Consider the following 18524-nt stretch of genomic DNA (forward strand, 5'->3'; position numbering starts at 1 on the left):
GAAGAAATACCTCATGTTTTGTTGTTTTTGAGCTATTACACTTTCATTATCTATCCATCCATCCAACCCACTATATCCTAACTACAGGGTCACGGGGGTCTGCTGGAGCCAATCCCAGCTAACACAGGGCACAAGGCAGGAAACAAACCCCGGGGCACACACACACACACACACACATTAGGGACAATTTAGGATCGCCAATGCACCTAACCTGCATGTCTTTGGACTGTGGGAGGAAACCCGCACAGACACGGGGAGAACATGCAAACTCCGCGCAGGGAGGACACGGGAAGTGAACTCAGGTCTCCTTACTGCGAGGCAGCAGCGCTACCACTGCGCCACCGTGTCACCCACTTTCATTATTTGAATCACAAACAAATCCAGAAAAGTATGTGTAATTTTAAGTTTGTCTGCTATTTGTTACCACAGAATTAAAAAATACCTTATTTACCCTCATTGTATTCTTTAATCAAAAATCGAAATCTGAAAATTCCTTTCATTTTCGTTTTCTCGTTTTTGCTTCTAAAATGAAATTTCAAATACCAAAAAGTACACGGACCGACATGACGGAGTCGCATCTTTCAGGTAAACATACAAACTTTGCTTCATTTATGGTCCCTGTACTTTTTGGTATTTGAAATTTCATTTTAGAAGCAAAAACGAAAAAACAAAAATGAAAGGAATTTTCAGATTTAGATTTTTGATTAAAGAATAAAATGAGGGGAAATAAGGTATTTTGTAATTCTGTGGTAACAAATAGCAGTCATAAACTTAAAATTACACACACTTTTCTGGATTTGTTTGTGATTCAAATAATGAAAGTGTAATAGCTGAAAAACAACAAAACAGACGCATTTTCGCAGATGCATTCAAATTGCTAGCCCTATAAAAATTGCCAGACTTAGTATTAGTAAATGAAATCACCAAATGTTAGCTGTTTCACAGTAACAACAATAACGTTCATAAAAGAACCGCTACATCAATGAAGCAAAGTCTGCAAAGCTTGTATTTTTAGCTGAAAGATGCGACTCCGTTTTTCTGCAGTCATGTCCTCGTCCCAGAGTGTCACTCTTTTACTGTTCTGGAAAACAACGTGATGGTCCATCCTCTGCTGATGCCATGCAGTGTAACTTGAAGGCCGTCGGTCGATGTGTTGTGATGTTCGCACGTGTCGTCAAAAATCGCCCAGAAGAAGAAGTACCTCCGGTTTCAGACAATGAAAATGAGTCTGTTTTGTTGTTTTTCAGCGATTACACTTTCATTATTTGAATCACAAACAAATCCAGAAAAGTATGTGTAATTTTAAGTTTATGACTATTTGTTACCAAAGAATTATAGAGAAAGAATTAAAGAAAAATATCTTATTTTCCCTCATTTTACTCTTTAATCAAAAATCTAAATCTAAAAATTCCTTTCATTTTTGTTTTTTCGTTTTTTGCTTCTAAAATGAAATTTCAATTACCAAAAAGTACACGGACCATTTATGTTGCAGTTCTTCATGAACGTTATTGTTGTTACTTACTACAAAATACATAAATGGCATTTTCTCGTTCTTGTTTCTTGCATTTTTCTTTTCTGATGTGTGAAAGAGCAAAAGGAAAAAAAGGTCATTGTTTTGCGTTTTTTAATTTTTCCCTTTTAAGTTGAAAATCAAATAAGTGTCTGTTTTTCTTTTTTAAAATGATATGTTCTGAAACAAAATTTTACACACCAAAAAAGTGCACGGACCTTAGTAGTACAAGTCCCAGTAAGGAGAAGGCAACTTGGTGCTGACCACTAGAGGGCAGAGTGCTGCCCAAGTTCTCGATTGCGTCTCTCACTGCAGCTTGTAAGGCAGCAGAGGGCTTCATCACCCTGTGGCAGGCTCAGGGCCTCGTGCGTCTCTGCAGACTTCTACCACAACACAGCCAACCCACAAAGACATAAGAATGAACACATACACAGACGGAGGCTGTGACTTTCATTGTATGGTGGGACATTAGACACAGAAGACAGCACCGTCTGAACCCGGCAGAACTTCATAATGCAGCACCCCTCGTGATAAAAGACAAAGCTAAAACAAGCGAGAGAGAAGCAAATTCAACACAGAAAGCACCAAGACCTGCAGAAGTATACCACAGTACCCTCCAAAGGCCATCACTGGCATTGCAGAACTGCATTACAGAGAGTAGTACCACATTAAGCTGAAGGACGTTCATAGATTGCAGCTGGCATCATGGAATGGAGAACACAGGATCCCTAAAGAGCGCAGGTGGCGATGCATACATGAAACAAGCTGTAAAACTGAGCTAGAGCTTCCCACCCAGAATGCGTTACAGGAATGAATTGCAGCGAGCATCCCCCCACAGGTTGGCACTGTGATGGGCAGAAAATGGCACCAAAGGGCAGCAGAACAAGAGATGCACAAAGGGATGCAGAAGGCTACAGTGGGCAGGCACCATAGCAGAGGCGTGTACCTTGGCAGTGGGGAGGAAGACTGTGGAGAGCTCAACAGGTCCTGGTTTTTCGATATCGAGTTCCTGAGAAGGAAGAGGATTACACTTTTGCACAGGAGCCAGTAAAACCCACCACTGTTCGAATCCCTCAGTCATCAAGGAACCTTGAAGAGCTAAAGCTGGTCCAGGAGAGCCCACTTTAATTAAATCCAATAAAAAACACCACCAATCCACCCAGAAAAACCTTAGGGTACGCTTGTATAATGATGATGACGGAGACAATGGCTGTAGTGGCTCGGAAAAGTAACCGTAACATCGTGTGGTACAGTAATCTCAAACCACACATTGGGTGAAAGGTAGGAAGCAGCTACTGGATGGCACACCAGTCCACCACCAGAGTGCCAATTTGGAACTGCCAATTAACCTAACCTGGGGTGGAAGGAGAAAAACCTGGACCACATAGGTAACAGTGAGACTTGGCACGAGGGTGCCTCATGTGTGTTGTGCATTGCTACCCACTGTGCCACCCTGACAACTTAACTAAATCCTTCACATTCTGCTGCCTTTTTGCTTTAGGAAATCAATCACTCATTCCAGTACAGGACTGTCAGCAGCTTTGGACGCAAGGCATGAATGAACCAATCAGTGATGCGGGACTTGCGAAGGACTTTTCTTTCTGAACGGCTTTTATCAGTGAATCAATACAATGGAGTTCAAGAGAAGTGCGGTCGCTCATTGTGATGTCGCCAGTGCCTTCTGTTTCTCGGGTAGATGTTTTAAAGTGCTTGCTCAAGTACCCCCATTATGAATGCGGATATTCATTTGGTTCATTTCTTGCAAGTTCACACTGAATCATTACTGCTGAATGAGAGCTCCGTCGCTAAAGATTCACTCATTCATCATACAATCCAGTATTAAGACACTTATATTAGAAAATATCAAGTGTTTGTGATGTACAGTTCCTAATGGAATCACTTTACACAGAAAATATGATAAACATAATATTAAAGTAATACTTAGGGGGCTTTGTCCCCTGCTCATTTCACTCGCCAAAACCCGCCAGCACTAAGCGCCGTTGTGAAGAGGTGGGCTGAACGCACCCCAAGGAGACGCGGTCGCTCCTCCGAAACCCCTCTTAAACGGTCATACAATGGGAAACAAATAACAGCTGTTTTTTACCTCCTCTTTGCTCGGTCGGCAGCTGCTGCGTGATCTGCATCTTGTGCAGCACTTCCAACGTTTAAAAGTCTGCACAGCAGCTGTTTTCCTTTGTCTTTCTGCCTTGTCTCTCTTGTCCCCCAGACATCCTCAAACACTATTCCATCTCTTTTTCCCGCTCCGTTATTTCACCGAGTAATATTTTCCGTTTGTTTGCGTGAATGCGATCTTTACTCTCATTTTTGAGACTTTTCGAATTTTCCTACTTCCATTATCTGTAACCTGCTCTGCATGTGCATCACAAGACTCGCTTCCAAAGGTATGAAATGACTTGTCCGTCTCGTGGGACGTGAAAGTGTCCCTCTGACTCTCTTCAAAAGATCATGTCTCGTCGCAGGAAAAGAAGTGTTGTATTTTTTTTATAATAGAGAGAAATGCTTATGTCCCTTTGAAAATTCAACAAACTAATCACACAAAATTGAATAAAAAACTCTTGCAATTTATTGTAAATACTTGGCTTCAACTTTATTGCAACACAGTTTTTATGGCTCACTGGCTGTGTTAGGCATATTCCAAGTTCAAATTGAATAATTACCAGAGAGTGAGGTGCATGATTCTCTTTCATTGCATACGGGTCATGTTTGTTTGATTCGCATCGCATACTGAATCATTACCCGAGAATGAGGTACACAATTCTCAAATCACTTGATTCTCAAACTGAATCACCCGGGAACAAAGCACACAATGCAGGACTCATGGTCATTTGATTCTTAAACTAACCCAAGAACGAGGTGCACAGTTCTCGTTCATTTGATTCTCAAAAAGGAAATCATTATCCAAAAATGACGGAATCAATACATGATTCTCATTCGATTCCCAAACTGAATATTATCCAAGAACAAAGCACACAATGCATGATTGTTATTTATTTCATCCTCAAACTGAACCATTACCCAAGAACAAGACACACGAGTCTTGTTCATTTCATTTGCAAAGTAAATCATTACTTGAGAACGAGGTGTGCATTTAGTCCTCAAAATAAATTACCCAAGAATGAGTCACATGATTCTCAAACTGTATTTACCTAGGTGCAAGGCACACAATGCATGATTCTTGCTCATTTGATACTTAAACTTAATGATTACCCATGAACAAGGCACACACGTTTTGTTGATGTAATTTGCAAAGTAAATCAATATCTGAGAATGAAGTGTGCACTCCGTTCTCAAACTAACTCATTACCCAAGAATGAGGCACAGGTTTCTCAATCATTTGATTCTCAAACTGAACCATTACCCAAGAGCAAGGTACACATGTCTTGGTTGTTTAATTTGCAAGGTGAATCATTACCTGAGAATGAGTTACACATCGTGCATTTGATTCTCAAACTGAATCGTTAGTAAAGAATGAGGCACATAATTCTCAATATTTACTTCTTAAACCATATCTACTCACTCTATATAAAATCCTATGCCTAAAACTATTTTGTGCAACAATTTTATGTCATGTTTTTTGTCACACTTTAAATCGGGCTTATTTTAAAACCTACAGTGTGGTCCAGATCTAATTATGCAGATCCAGATTGTCTCGATGACTTTGATTTATGCAGGGACACACTTTTTGATGGTCCGGGATTTTTTGGGTGATTTTCTATGTAATAAGCTTAATAAGTTATAGCGTAATGAAAATTGCATAATTAGATCTGGAACACCCTATACATATATATGTTTGGTATCATTCTTTTCAGAGTTTATCAAATTTTAATGTGATGATGTTAGATTTTCAGATTCTTATTCCGTTTTTAAATTATAAACTAAAATATCAAGAAAGTTGTTTGTACTTGGGTGATTTAATTAGCTGAAGGTCGAGTTACGATGACCCATTACATACCACTTTAGTTTTCATGTGATTTTTCCTGTTATTTAAATGAGTTATTTTAAAAAAAAAAAGTTTTTTATCTATAAGAATGTCAGTTAAAATGAATGGATCATTTATTTAGTCTCTTATAAATACTCATCAAGCATAGTGGACCTCAGTTTAACGGGAAAACTCCCATTGGTAAGAGAGTAAATACTTTATTTTCATTTCATGATTTTTTACTCCATTAAATAATAATTCATTTTTCTTTTACATATTTATAGAATTTCGTGATTTTGGCATAGAGTGGGGTTGGGCTGAAGCCATGGGGCTTAGCCCCCCTAATCATTACATAAGAATGAGGTACACAATTTTTGGTCATTTTATTCTTAAACTGAACCATTACAAAAGAACAAGTCTTGTTCATTTAATTTGCAAAATGAATACTTTACCTGAGAGCCAGGTACACAATATTTGATTTTCAAACTGATTCTATTTAATTGGATTCTTAAATGTAATCATTACCCAAGAACGAGCCACACAATTCTAGTTCACTTGATAATCAAACTGAATCATTACCCAAGAATGAGGCACATGATTCTCATTCATTTAATCCACAACGTTAATCATTACCCAAGAATGAGACATGATTCTCATTCATTTAATCCACAACGTTAATCATTACCCAAAAATGAGATACACTATACATGAGTCTCATTTGAGTCTCGAACTGGATCACTCACTACCCAACAATGAGGTTCATGATTCTTGTTCATCTGATTGGCAAAATGATTCACGATCCAAAAATAAGGCACGCTATATAAATTCTCATTCGAGTATCAAACTGAATCATTATTTGAGAATGAGGCACATCATGTCATAGAAATTCAACATGCTTTGCTTTCATTTCAGTTAAGGTATGTTCTAATAGACGTGAATTAAAATACACCTTTGTATTAAATGTCAATTTGGCATGACTATTGCCTGCCATACTGAAAAGCAAAGAATCCTTTAAATGATTAATTTATAATTATGACACCAAAATATTGTGCCAAAATGAAATGCACAACACTAACACGCACTATGTACCATTGAATCACTCATCAAAAAGCTAGAGCGCCACTGGGTCAGTTGCGGGCTGCCTCAGGTGGGTTACCAGCTGTTATTCGTGGCTCAGGGGATCATACTCAGACCTCTCTAGTTTCTGTATGACCCGAATGTGCTTCTACCAAGCCACCACGTACCACCAGAAGTACTCCAGGGTCCTAAGCAAAATAAGTCTGCCGCCAAACCTCAGAGAGACGGAGTTGGAAGGCAGAAAAATGAGGGAGTGAAAAAGCGAGTATTTAAGTCTGTATATTGGTTGTATTCATTGTTATTTTTAAGCTGTGTGGATTAAAAATCCTTCATTTGAATCTGGAATGGTATTGGGTCTCGTGTGTCTGGGGTTTGGTGGCACCTCCTACTGGTGACAACACATAACACATTTTAAATATTTCATGATAGCTAAAAAACTACCAAGTGCAGTCCATCTGGAATTGGATTTGTGTAGGCAGCAGAATGTGGGGAAAAAAAAAAAAAAAGACTTTAACAAGGCACTTTATAAATCAGTTGGAGGGGCAGCGGTCATGTGAATGGTTATCAACTATGGCACATCAACTTTTTAACGTAATCATGAAATTATTCATTCGGGGAATAGGGGACATTTCACAACAGCCAACCTGTCACCGACATCATCAGCTAAGGAGGTGACAATTCAGATATGTACGCACCTTGGCATTGTGGAAGCTTTCTCCCAGGGTCTGCGAACAGGTTCTGAAAACATAAAATGTTTAGAGGTCAGTAGAACCAACACACCACCCACCCAGAATATCAAAAATCTAATAATATGGTAACCCGAGGAGTGCCTGGAACTCACAAGAATTATAAAAAAAGGGAGATGGAATTGAAATTGAAAAACCAGCCAAAGACAAACATCAAAACCAAAATATAAACCCAAAAATCCCTTCCAAAATCCATCAAAATGTATGTAGCCAAAATCCTTATAAGCTACTGCAAACGACCATCTTAAGACCCCTACTCATCACACAGCTTTTTTGGTTGTAACCTTCCTTTACTTAACCTCTGAAAATGAGGTGTGCACTCGATCATTCATCTAAATCATTACCCAAGAACGAGGCACCCGTTTCTTAATCATTTGATTCTCAAACTGAACCATTACCCAAGAACAAGGCACCCGAGTCTAGTTTGTCTAATTTGCAACGTGAATCATTACCTGAGAATGAGTTACACATCGTGCATTTGATTCTCAAACTGAATCATTAGCCAAGAATGAAGCACATAATTTTGAATCATTTCTTAAACCATATCATTACATAAGAACGAGGTACAAGAATCTTGATCATTTGATTCTTAAACGGAACCATTACCAAACAACAAGGCACACAATGTAAAATTCTAGTTAATTGGATTCTTAAATGTAATCATTACCCAAGAATGAGGCACACAATTCTAGTTAATCTAATTCTCAAACTGAATCATTACCCAAGAATTAGGCAAATGATTCTTATTCACTTAATTCACAACATTAATCATTACCCAAGAATGAAACACACTATGCGTGAGTCTCATTTGATTCTCGAACAGAATCACTACTAAACAATGAGATGCATGATTCTTGATTATTTGATTTGCAAAATGAATCATGATCCAAACATAAGGCACACTACATAAACTCTTATTCATTTGACTCTCAAACTGAATCAATTATTTGAAAATTAGGCACATCATGTCATGGAAAGAAATACAACATACACAATGAGCAATTCTAGTTAATATGATTTCTTAATTGTAATCATTACCCAAGGATGAGGCACACAATTCTAGTTCATTCGATTCTCAAACCGAATCATTACCCAAGAATAAGGCAAACGATTCTCATTCATTTACTTAACAATGAGGGCACATGACCACCATTTGCATAGTGGGGCATCACCAGAATAACAATAACAAGAATCCACAAGGTGAAATAAGCACATTCCAGGAAAGCCAAAGATTTACTATATGTAACGCCAAGAGCCCTTCTTCACCCGAGGCTAGACTATGTCCACTGGTGATGTATAGAAAAGGCGGCATGCTGACCCTCAACAGCTTCCTTACCATTTTGGGCAGCTTTGGTATTTAAAGATTCCGAATCATCCTGGAAAACAAAGCAGGAAAACAATGAGTGGTCAAGCAAACACTTCAGTGTAAAACAGGACTCGCTTTTTTTTTGGTCGAGAACAATGACACCTACGTTAGCAGAATCGTCCTCCTTCTTCGGGGCTGGAGGCGGCCTGTCCCCCTTATCGGCTGCTTTCCTCCTGCAAAGAGTTGAGTGGCATTTAAGAATAATGAAAGGGGTTACGGGTAAACGCACCATATTTCTAGACTTTACGGTACCTCCTAGCAAGGATAGCGCTCATCTCGTTCATCAATCCTCCGCCTCCTCCACTGCTACCTCCTGAGGGTATGGGGGTGCTCGTGCGATCAGCTTTTGGGGCAGAAACGGGGCTGGAGCTGCCCCCTCCAGGAGCTGCCCCACCCTCATCAGGCTATGAAGAAAAATGAAACAGAAAACAGACAAGTGTTACTCCTTTTTTTTTTTTTTTGTCTGTTGCCTGTATGAGGAGGCACCAAGGAGACCAATGCATGATGGGTACCAAGATGGCACCCATACAAGTATGCAAATCCCAAGCAAGCAGCATCTCCCTGGAATACAGTTACAAGAATAAGATGGTGAAGTCTTTAGAACTCTCTGGATTTCTGTATTACTACACATAACCACGTGGCCGGATATTTACCAAACTTACAATAACAGACAATCTGCAGAAGTGAAAAACACAAAGACAATCGGACTTAATCTCATCAATGCTGCACACATCATTTACACATTCAAAGTCTATATCCGCTCTATTGCATTTCCGTCTACAAAATGCAGACCTTAATCTCTGTTTTTGCTTTTCATCCCCACTACCCCAATGATTTTAGCCCTTGAAAATGGAAAGATTTGAAAACAACTTATCTATTCGCACTCTGATTGGTTCCTGCTTATTATGTAACCCTTCCCTGATTGGTTCCTGTTCATTACAGCACCTCATTACCTGACTGGTCAACCTTCACAGAAAAAAAGCACATTCCAACACAGCAGACACGGAGGAGTTGCTTCAATGTGATGAGTCGAGTCCGCAGATGTTGTAAAATTCTATTATTTTCATCACGTTTAATGGTTTATAAGCACAGCCTGATGGCTTACCTCACACTGGTTAGTGATGTGCACGTGAATGTGAATCTCTTGATTCAAGTAATAATATTACAGTTTATTTGTATAATTCTTAATTACCAGGAAGGTAGTGCGGTAATAAATGGGCGCCAGCTGGAGTTAAGGTTGGACAAAAGAGAGGGGGTTCAGGGCTAGAAAGGAGCATGAAAGTGAACTGAACGAGAATAGGAAAGGGAGCAAGACAAGAAACAGTTGATCATCAGAGGATCAGATCAAGGGGCCGTACAGGGCAAAAACCAGGGTGAGCTGTGGGGAGCTGAAAAAGGTGACGCTATGTGGGGCACCAACCAAGATGACAGATTGGGAACTATGGGGCACCAACTGAGGCGGCAGTTCAGGAGCTATAGGGCAATAACAAAGGTGGCACATCCGGTCCTACAGAGCACAGAATGAGTTGGCAGGTTAGGACTTACGGGTCACAGACTGAGGTGACAGATCAGGACTACGGGGCACCAACCGAGGTGACAGATGGGGAACTGCAGGGCAGAAATTGAGGTGGCAGAGCAGGAACTGTATGGCACCAACTAACGTGGCAGTTCAGGAGCTATGGGGCACCAACCAAGGTGGCAGATCGGGACTTACAGAGCACAGAATGAGGTGGCAGGTCAAGACCTACGAGTCACAGACTGAAGTGACACATTGGGAACTGCACGGCACCAAGTGAGGTGGCAGTTCAGGACCTATGGGTCACTGACTGAGGTGGCAGAGCTGGAACTGCGGGGCACGGACTGAGGTGGCAGTTCAGAATGTAGCAGGCCATGCAACAGGAATTTGTCACGAAGTTCTGATGAGTGGGAAACGGAATACCTCAGGAATGACTTTAAGAAAACTTATTTATGGGCTGTCAATGCACTGTAATACCTCCGAAATGTTAATGTTTGGGTCTTAATAAACTTCTGCACACTTTCCAGCTACAAATCTTGCCAGTTTCCTCACTTGCCTTGGTCCATCACTGTTCACGACTATCAGATGTGCTGAAGGAGGTTTGTGCCCGTCACCTGTGGGTGTTATGGCATCGCAATTCCATGAAGCTTGTTATGTCTTGGCTTGAAACATACATATCTGATGAGTTTTTAAGCTTTTCCTCCATGCCCCACTAAAGCGCCAGTGCGGGCAGGGTATTTTTGGTTTCTTTATAGTATGCATTTAACTTTAGAAAATAATTTTACATCATATATACCATGTTTGTAAAGAAATAAATACTGAACTTATCCTTTAATTCGGTTATTCACCTCAAATAGAACGTATGTGTGCATTTAAACATACCCGATATATTTTAGACAAAAGAAATGGATTGATCACATATATAGAAGAGATTCGCTCTTCATAACAATTAAGAAAAGTGCATTGGAAGGAAGGATGGAGAAGTGAGGTAGGCCGAGAAGAACACATTCAACATTTGGACAATTCTGACGAGAACAAACCATTCAGCCCAACAAGTTTGTCCATCCTCTTTACCCAGACTGTGTAAAATAACGTCAAGTTGAGTTTTGAGGGTCCCTAAAGTTCTACTATTTTCCACCGCAGCACTAATTCACTCAACATGTCTGCTGCTCTTTGCGTAAAGAAGCACTTGTGTGTATGAAATCTGCTCTCAAGAAGCTTCTGGGTGCAGCCATGTTCTTGTTGAATTTCCAACCGTGTCCCCGTGCTCCTGAGGGCACCTGACTGCCACAAATGGGCTAAAAATAAGGAAGGAGGCACTGAATCGAGAAGAATGGCCACTGGGGAGACCAGGACCTGCCATTTTAGGGCCGAGAACTTGATGTTCATAAATGATGTGCAGTGTTTAATGTACTGTTAATACATTCATCCAACCCGCTATATCCTAACTACAGGGTCATGGGGGTCTGCTCGAGCCAATCAGGGCGCAAGGCAGGAAACAAACCCCGGGCAGGGGCGCCAGCTCACCGCAGGTCACACTAACCCACACACAAAGCACACACTAGGGACAATTTAGAATCGCCAATGCGATTGGACTGTGGGAGGAAACCGAAGCACCCGGAGGAAACCCACGCAGACACGGGGAGAACATGCAAACTCCATGCAGGGGGGACCCGGGAAGCGAACCCGGGTCTCCTAACTGCGAGGCACCAGCGCTACCATACCACCCTACGGTTAATACATTAGAGCTGAAAATATGCGCAAGTGCTGTGAGATGGCACTCTATAAAGCTGAACTAAACTGAACTCTTTAAAAGCCACTTTAGTAATGTGGTATCCTTCATTTCAGACATCACCTAATCAGATCTTACTTGTATTTAATTGTCTATTATGACGCCTTTACTACCCCCCTATAGTGTCACCGAGCCCATACACTGTTAACTCTTTCATCCTCCATTACAATTCACTCTTAACATTTTCTTCTGTTTTTGATGTCAAAGGCTGGCCAGATCTTAAGATGTCCTCTTATCAATGAAGCTCTGCAGTCTCTGTCCTGACAGTGGGATATGAGGTGGGCTGACCCTGGTGCATGTTGACCAGATAAGGGTGGCACATTGAAATATTTTTGTCTAAATGTTTTGATGACTTGGTGGGTTTCACTTGCACTGGTAATTAGAATCGTGTTCTGTGATGTTTCAGGTATGGAAGACAGAAATGAACTTTCTGCTCGCTAAATCACAGAGCTGGAGTGTAGTGACGTGTGGACAGTCGATCAGCATATGCAAGCCGCAAATTCCACTGTACATGTGACAAAATGATAAACAGTGAATGCTCCGACAGCGCAGCACGGTGGCGCAGTGGTAGTGCTGCTGCCTCGTAGTAAGGAGACGTGGATCCACTTCCCGGGTCCTCCCTGCGTGGAGTTTGCATGTTCTCCTTGTGTCTGCATGGGTTTCCTCCCACAGTCCAAAGACTAGGTTAGGTGCATTGGCGTTTCTAAATTGTCCCTAGTGTGTGCTTGGTGTGTGTGTGTGCGCGCCCTGCCCAGGGTTTGTTGCCTGCTTTGCGCCCTGTGTCCAGCAGACCCTCTGTGACCCTGTAGTTAGGATATAATGGGTTAGATAATGGATGGATACTCCAACAGCTTTGGACGCAAAGCTGATGCCAATTCAGAATGGGGCACCAATCCACTGCATGACCCACACACATCCTAAACCCAAACCCATAATGGGGCCAGTTGGGGAATCTGGAATTGAACCCCATGAAGGTGAGAACATACAGTGGCATGTAAAAGTATGGGCCCCCTCGCTTAAAATATCTCTTATTACTGTGAACAGTTAAGGGTGAAGAAGATGAACTGATCATCAAAAAGAATAAAGTTAAAGATGCAACACTTCTTTAATATTTGAAGCAAGATTATATTTTCTATCTCCATCATTCACAGGTATAAAAAAAAAAATGAAAACACTGAAAAATGGCCCGAAGCAAAAGTTTGGGCACTTGACATGATCAGTACTTAGTAAGACCCCCTTTGTCGAGTATCTCAGCTTGTAAACGCTTTTTGTCGCCAACTATGAGTCTTTCAATTCTTACTTGGGGTATTTTTACCCATTCATCCTTGCAAAAGGCTTCGAATTCTGCAAGACTCTTGGGTCGTCTTGCATGCCCTGCTCTTTCTTTTGTGATCTCTCCACTGGTCTTCAATGATGTTTAGGTTGGGGGGCTGTGAGGGCCGTAGCAACACTGTCAGCTTGCAACCCTTGAGGTGTTCCATTGTAGATTATGAGGTGTGCTTCAGATTATCTTGTTGTAGGACCTTTCCTCTTTTTAACTTCAGCTTTTTTACAGATGGTGTGATGTTTGCTTCCAGAATTTGCTGGTATTTATTTATTTGAATCTGTTCTTCACTCTACCAATGACGTGTTCCCTGTGCCATTGGCTGCAACACAAGTCCAAAGTCTGATTGATCCACCACCGTACTTAATATTCGGTGACATATTTCTTTTCCTGGAATCCGGACCTCTTTCTTCTCCAAACATACCTTTGCACGTTGTGGCCAGAAAGTTCCACTCCACAGGACTTGTTTTTTTCAGAATGCATCAAGTTTGTTTAGATGTTGATTTCCACACTTCAGAGGCTGAATTTTGTGGTGAGGACACAAGAAAGGTTTGTGCCATGAAGGTCACATTTGTTTAGGTGTTGCTGCACAGTAGAACAGTGGACCACCACTCCAGAGTCTGCTAAATCTTTCTGAAGTTCTTTTGCAGTCAAACGGGGGGTTTATTTGCCTTTCTAGCAAACCAAAGAGCAGTTCTTTCAGAAAGTTTTCTTGGTCTTCAGACCTCAACCGCTCCTGTTAACTTACTAACATTACGAACGGAGGAAACAGCGACCTGAAAACGCTTTGCTGTCTTCTTGTCGCCTTCTCCTGCTTTGTGAGCATCAATTCTTTCATTTCTCAGAGTGCCAGGTAGCTGCTTGGAGGAACTCATGGCTGCTGATTGTTGGGACAAAGTCTGATGACTCAGAGAACTTAAACAGCTTTGACATTTGCATCACTTGGGGTTTCCTAACGATGACCGTGGATAAGCCATAGTGCTAATGAAAGTCTGAGACCACCTTGCAAAAAGTTATCTGAGAACTCAAATGTCTTTGGGTGCCCAAACTTTTGCAAACGTTTGTTCTCATTGTACAATTGGACGAAACAAAAACAATACACTAAACTGGCAAAAAGGGCTGAAAAGAAAAGGGCCATTTTGTAACTTTATGCCTTTTGGTGATCAGTTCATCTTCTGCCCACTTCACTATTCACAGTAACAGACAGTTTATGCGGGTGGGGGGGCAAAATCTTTGCTTGCCACTGTATAAAACCTGCATAGACAATGCAGAATCTGAACCCATGTCGCAGTATCCTTAATCACTGTGTCACCCCTAAATGAAATTGTCTTCTTCTGCACTGCTCGAGACAAATAGCAAAATAAGACTAAACTTGAAATGTTTAAATGTGCCAGTCCCCCCTATTGTCGCACGCTTCTTCTCCTTTACCTTTTGAACCTTGCGTAGTTTCGCTCCAGCCAGGGCAGCAGCAAGCCCTCCTCCAGCACCTCCACCCGACTCTGCGCCAGAAATAGGTCCTGAAGGAAGTGGGGGCGCAGGTGGTGGAGGAGGTCCACCAGATGGAGGAGGTGGCCCAGGGGGTGGTGGGGGTCCAGCAGAAGGAGGGGGTGGTCCGGGGGGTGGAGGTGGACCTGGAGGAGGCGGTGGACCCCCAGGTGCAGGAGGTGCTTGTGGAGGGCCTGGTGAGAAAGAAAGAGAGACAGAGAGAGATTAGACGACACATCCTGTGGTCTTGACTCAAACATTAACAGATTATTTTAGCAGAATGAAGCTTTATACGAGTGGCAGGAAGTTGCTGCTCATTTGCATCACATCAGTAACCAACAAGTTTTGAAAAGAAGGGCCCACTTGGTGGGGGTCAACAATCTGCAAAACAGTAAAAAACTGTAAAAGTCACTCAGGAAGAGACTCATCCACTGTTTTAAAACACCTTAACCCAGGTTGGGGTCACAGGGATTATGGGCTGGGGGGCCGAGCCTATCCAAATGAGTGACTGTGGGTATGCAAATAAGGGAGAGAAACCAGCAGCCAATCCAGAAGCTGCTGTAACAGTAACAAGTGAATTAGGAGGGCTCAGTAAACAGATCACTGGATGGGTTCCTCACATCTCAGTGAACTCCATGAAAAGCACAAGTCAGGGGAGGGAGACAAGAAAAAGACTCCAAGTCATTAAACAACCGGTTAACTCGTTCACAAAGAAATGGAAAGAGTATACGGCAGAGCTGGAAATCTTCGAGAGCAGGCCATCCACAAAAACTCTGTGTGCATGCCAGAAGACAACGAGTGAGGGTGGGCACCAAGAGACCTTTATAGGATTTCCAAGCTACAGTGATGGATGAGACTGGAGAGGCTGTGCTGACAGTTGCTGCCCAGGTGCTTCACCAGTCACAGGTTTATGGGACAGTGGGAAAGAGGAAAAAAAAAACCCACAGGACATCTCAGTAGAAGGCAAAAGGAGACACTGAAGTCAGCTAGAGGAAGGTCTTGGGTTCTGATGAGACCAAAACGGAGTTTTTTTTGGCCATCAGACTAAATGCCATGTTTGAACACTGCACGTTATGAAAAACACAACAACCCCAGCATTAAATATGGTGGTGGTGTAATGGACTAGAATTCAGTATTCTAAAGAAAATGACATTTCTGTGTGTTGCTTAGTGTAATGGGCTATAAACTAGCGTTTTAAAGAAAAGGCAGAAAATTCTGCTCCAGGTTATTGTTGATGGTTATCTATCACCTGCTTTGATTAAGCGTCTCATCCACACACAATGTGGTGATAACAGAACTGTCTGCTTCCTCTAGTCACAATACCATTTTTGCCAAAGTAAATGTGTTTACACTATTTGTTCGAGAGGAGGAAATTTGGCTTGCACCATTTTTTTAACTGATTGCCATGTTGATCTATGCAGAAAGTGAAGCATATATATATTTCTGGTAAAAGGAGAACAATGTGGGAAGATTCCCCAAATCCCCCGGAGAACGCAGCAGCCTTACAGGAATGGTGTCACTGCGTTGCTTTGGCCGCTCACCTGCATTGGAGGCCCGCCTCTCCCTCTCCCTTTCCTGCTGTTCTCGTTCCAGCTGTTCCTGGCGCTGTTGCTCCAGACGCTGCTGTTCCAGACGCTGCTGCTCCAGCTGCTGTTGCCTGCCAACGAAGAAAACAAAAAGAGTTAGCCTACGCTTGCCACTTGCCTGCTGGCACCCTGCAGGTGCTGGCAGGATTTCGGCAAGCGAAGAGGCATAGGATGCGCACACACAAGCTGAAAAGACCCCCCTTCCTTCTTGTTGTGTGTGGGGTGTGACTGTGGTGAAGTAGTAAGGTTCACCTTAACTCTTTCAGGGCTGATGTCAACTTTTGTCAAAATTCAGGGGTAGAGGACGGTAATCGGCCATGCATTTTAGTTCGACTCTCTTTGCTAGAAGGAAAGTTACATAGCTTTGTTGATTTAACCTCGATTCCCTACGCATGCCTGAGTAGCGAAGAGCAAACAACCTCTAAAATGGCATCGACATCTGGAGAGAGACCAAAGCAAATGTGCAAAGCAAAACACTCCATGGACATTTTACATAATTTCATTGAATAGGACTCTTGACTTGTCAGACTCCGACTTTGACACAAGTGATCTGGAGATGAACGAAACTGAGGTACCAGTATCATCTGATCGGTCCCCATCTGATTGTGGTGCTGAACACTTTCATGTAACTGATGCGCCTACAGCAGCGTTACACTGCGACCACCACCAACCACCCACCTGCTGTGCGAAGACAGCCAGGCAGCAGGCCCACCGTGCATTCCTGCTGTCCATCGAGGTGCAGAACATGCGCCAACAGCAGCCACGGCACATAGCAGCTGATGTTTCAGGTTGACTTATGTGTGAAACAATTGCTTTGTGTGCTTTTCAGAAAAAATATTCAGCCCTCAAAGAGTTAAACAAACACAAGGGGGCACGTGATTGGTCACAAAACTAATTCTGGTATCTGCTCCCTAAAGTTTGACAAGATGCCCTGGAATCTGAAGAATTGATGCATGCTGGCGCAGGCTTATTCTGTGAACACAAACATATCCCAACCAACCCAAAGCACAAGAGTCGCTCATCAACAACGACAGCCTTATTTTCTTCTGATGAACTGCACTTGACAAACGTGTTGCTCCTCTCACTCAAGTGCAGTTAAATCACCACCTTACGAGAGTATATGGGAATATAAAACAAGAATAACTACGTCCAACTGCCACCCAAAAGCACAGGCAAGCAAACATTTTATACTTACTGCGAAGAGCGGTAAGGCTGTGGCGGCTGCGGCACCGGGATTCCAGACAAAACAATGCCACACATAGCTGTGTACCCAACCAGAAGCAAAAAGCCTCAACACTCGTCTCCAGCTTTAGCAGACACCCAAGAAATCTGCTTAGAGCTTATCCTGATATGGCCGAGAGGCTCCGCGCAGATTGTGACGCATGCCGGACCCGCACTTAATCCTTGGCCGGCTACAGCTTGCACGGTTCATGAACTATAAAAGAAGTTTAAGGCTATTTCAGTGGCCCACTATCACCAAGATAGTCAGAGCTGCACAGACAGCTACACGGAGGACGTTACATTACAGTATAAGACAGTTGCCTCCAGATTAAAATCGGCTTCCTACAACCTCCACTCTGGAGTTAAAAGTCAAGACCCCAGACGAGTGTCTGAACTCTGCTCAGGCTTGAATGTTACCCACCATTCTGATCAAATAGAGAATGAATATTTCTACTGAGTGAGGCACTATAAATGTCTCTTTTTGTAAAGAAAATGATTGTTCGTGCATGCAAAAAATATGAATGTAAAACTATATTGTGTTCTCTTTCAAGAAATTAGCTTTAGGTGCACGTGCCATCTAACCCCGTCACATGGTAGGTGCGCTTCTCATTAGCTTCTAGAATAACAAATACAGGGGTAGCAACTCTTTCTACCCCATGTGATATATAGTGGGTACGCGGCTCTAAATAAAATGAATGGCCAGCTGATTTTTTCCCCCCTTTTTCTCCCAGGGCTGAATATTTTTCCAAGAAACTCAGTTTTCTGAAAAGCACACATAGCAATAGCTTCTAACATAAACCAACATAAAATGCCTGTTGCTGTGTGCAGAGCTGTGTCGCTGTGTGTTAGTCATATCTGGCCGCCATGGAAGCATTAGCGGCTGTGTGGGGTGGCGGCAGCAGCAGCGGATCAGCTGGGGACTGATCAGATAAAGCTGGTACCTCACTTTTCGTTTTAGATC

The 18524-nt window shown here is 42.3% G+C and overlaps 1 protein-coding gene across 2 annotated transcripts in view; it reads right to left on the minus strand.

Moving 5' to 3' along the window:
- The window catches only part of vaspb (vasodilator stimulated phosphoprotein b), a 181782-nt gene that overhangs the window by 15939 nt on the left and 147319 nt on the right, over window positions 1-18524 (minus strand). Inside the window, exons 5-11 of one of the 2 annotated variants that reach the window (XM_039768098.1) lie at window positions 16298-16413; window positions 14700-14950; window positions 8892-9043; window positions 8746-8812; window positions 8610-8649; window positions 7223-7265; window positions 2457-2519 (exon numbers count right to left, since the gene is read on the minus strand). In XM_039768098.1, the coding sequence (XP_039624032.1) occupies window positions 2457-2519; window positions 7223-7265; window positions 8610-8649; window positions 8746-8812; window positions 8892-9043; window positions 14700-14950; window positions 16298-16413 (732 nt within the window). The remainder of the gene's footprint in view (window positions 1-2456; window positions 2520-7222; window positions 7266-8609; window positions 8650-8745; window positions 8813-8891; window positions 9044-14699; window positions 14951-16297; window positions 16414-18524) is intronic. The other variant, XM_039768099.1, reaches the window with a different exon arrangement.

The sequence above is a fragment of the Polypterus senegalus genome, chromosome 11 (genome assembly GCF_016835505.1).
Source record: "Polypterus senegalus isolate Bchr_013 chromosome 11, ASM1683550v1, whole genome shotgun sequence".
NCBI classification, from domain to species: domain Eukaryota; kingdom Metazoa; phylum Chordata; class Cladistia; order Polypteriformes; family Polypteridae; genus Polypterus; species Polypterus senegalus.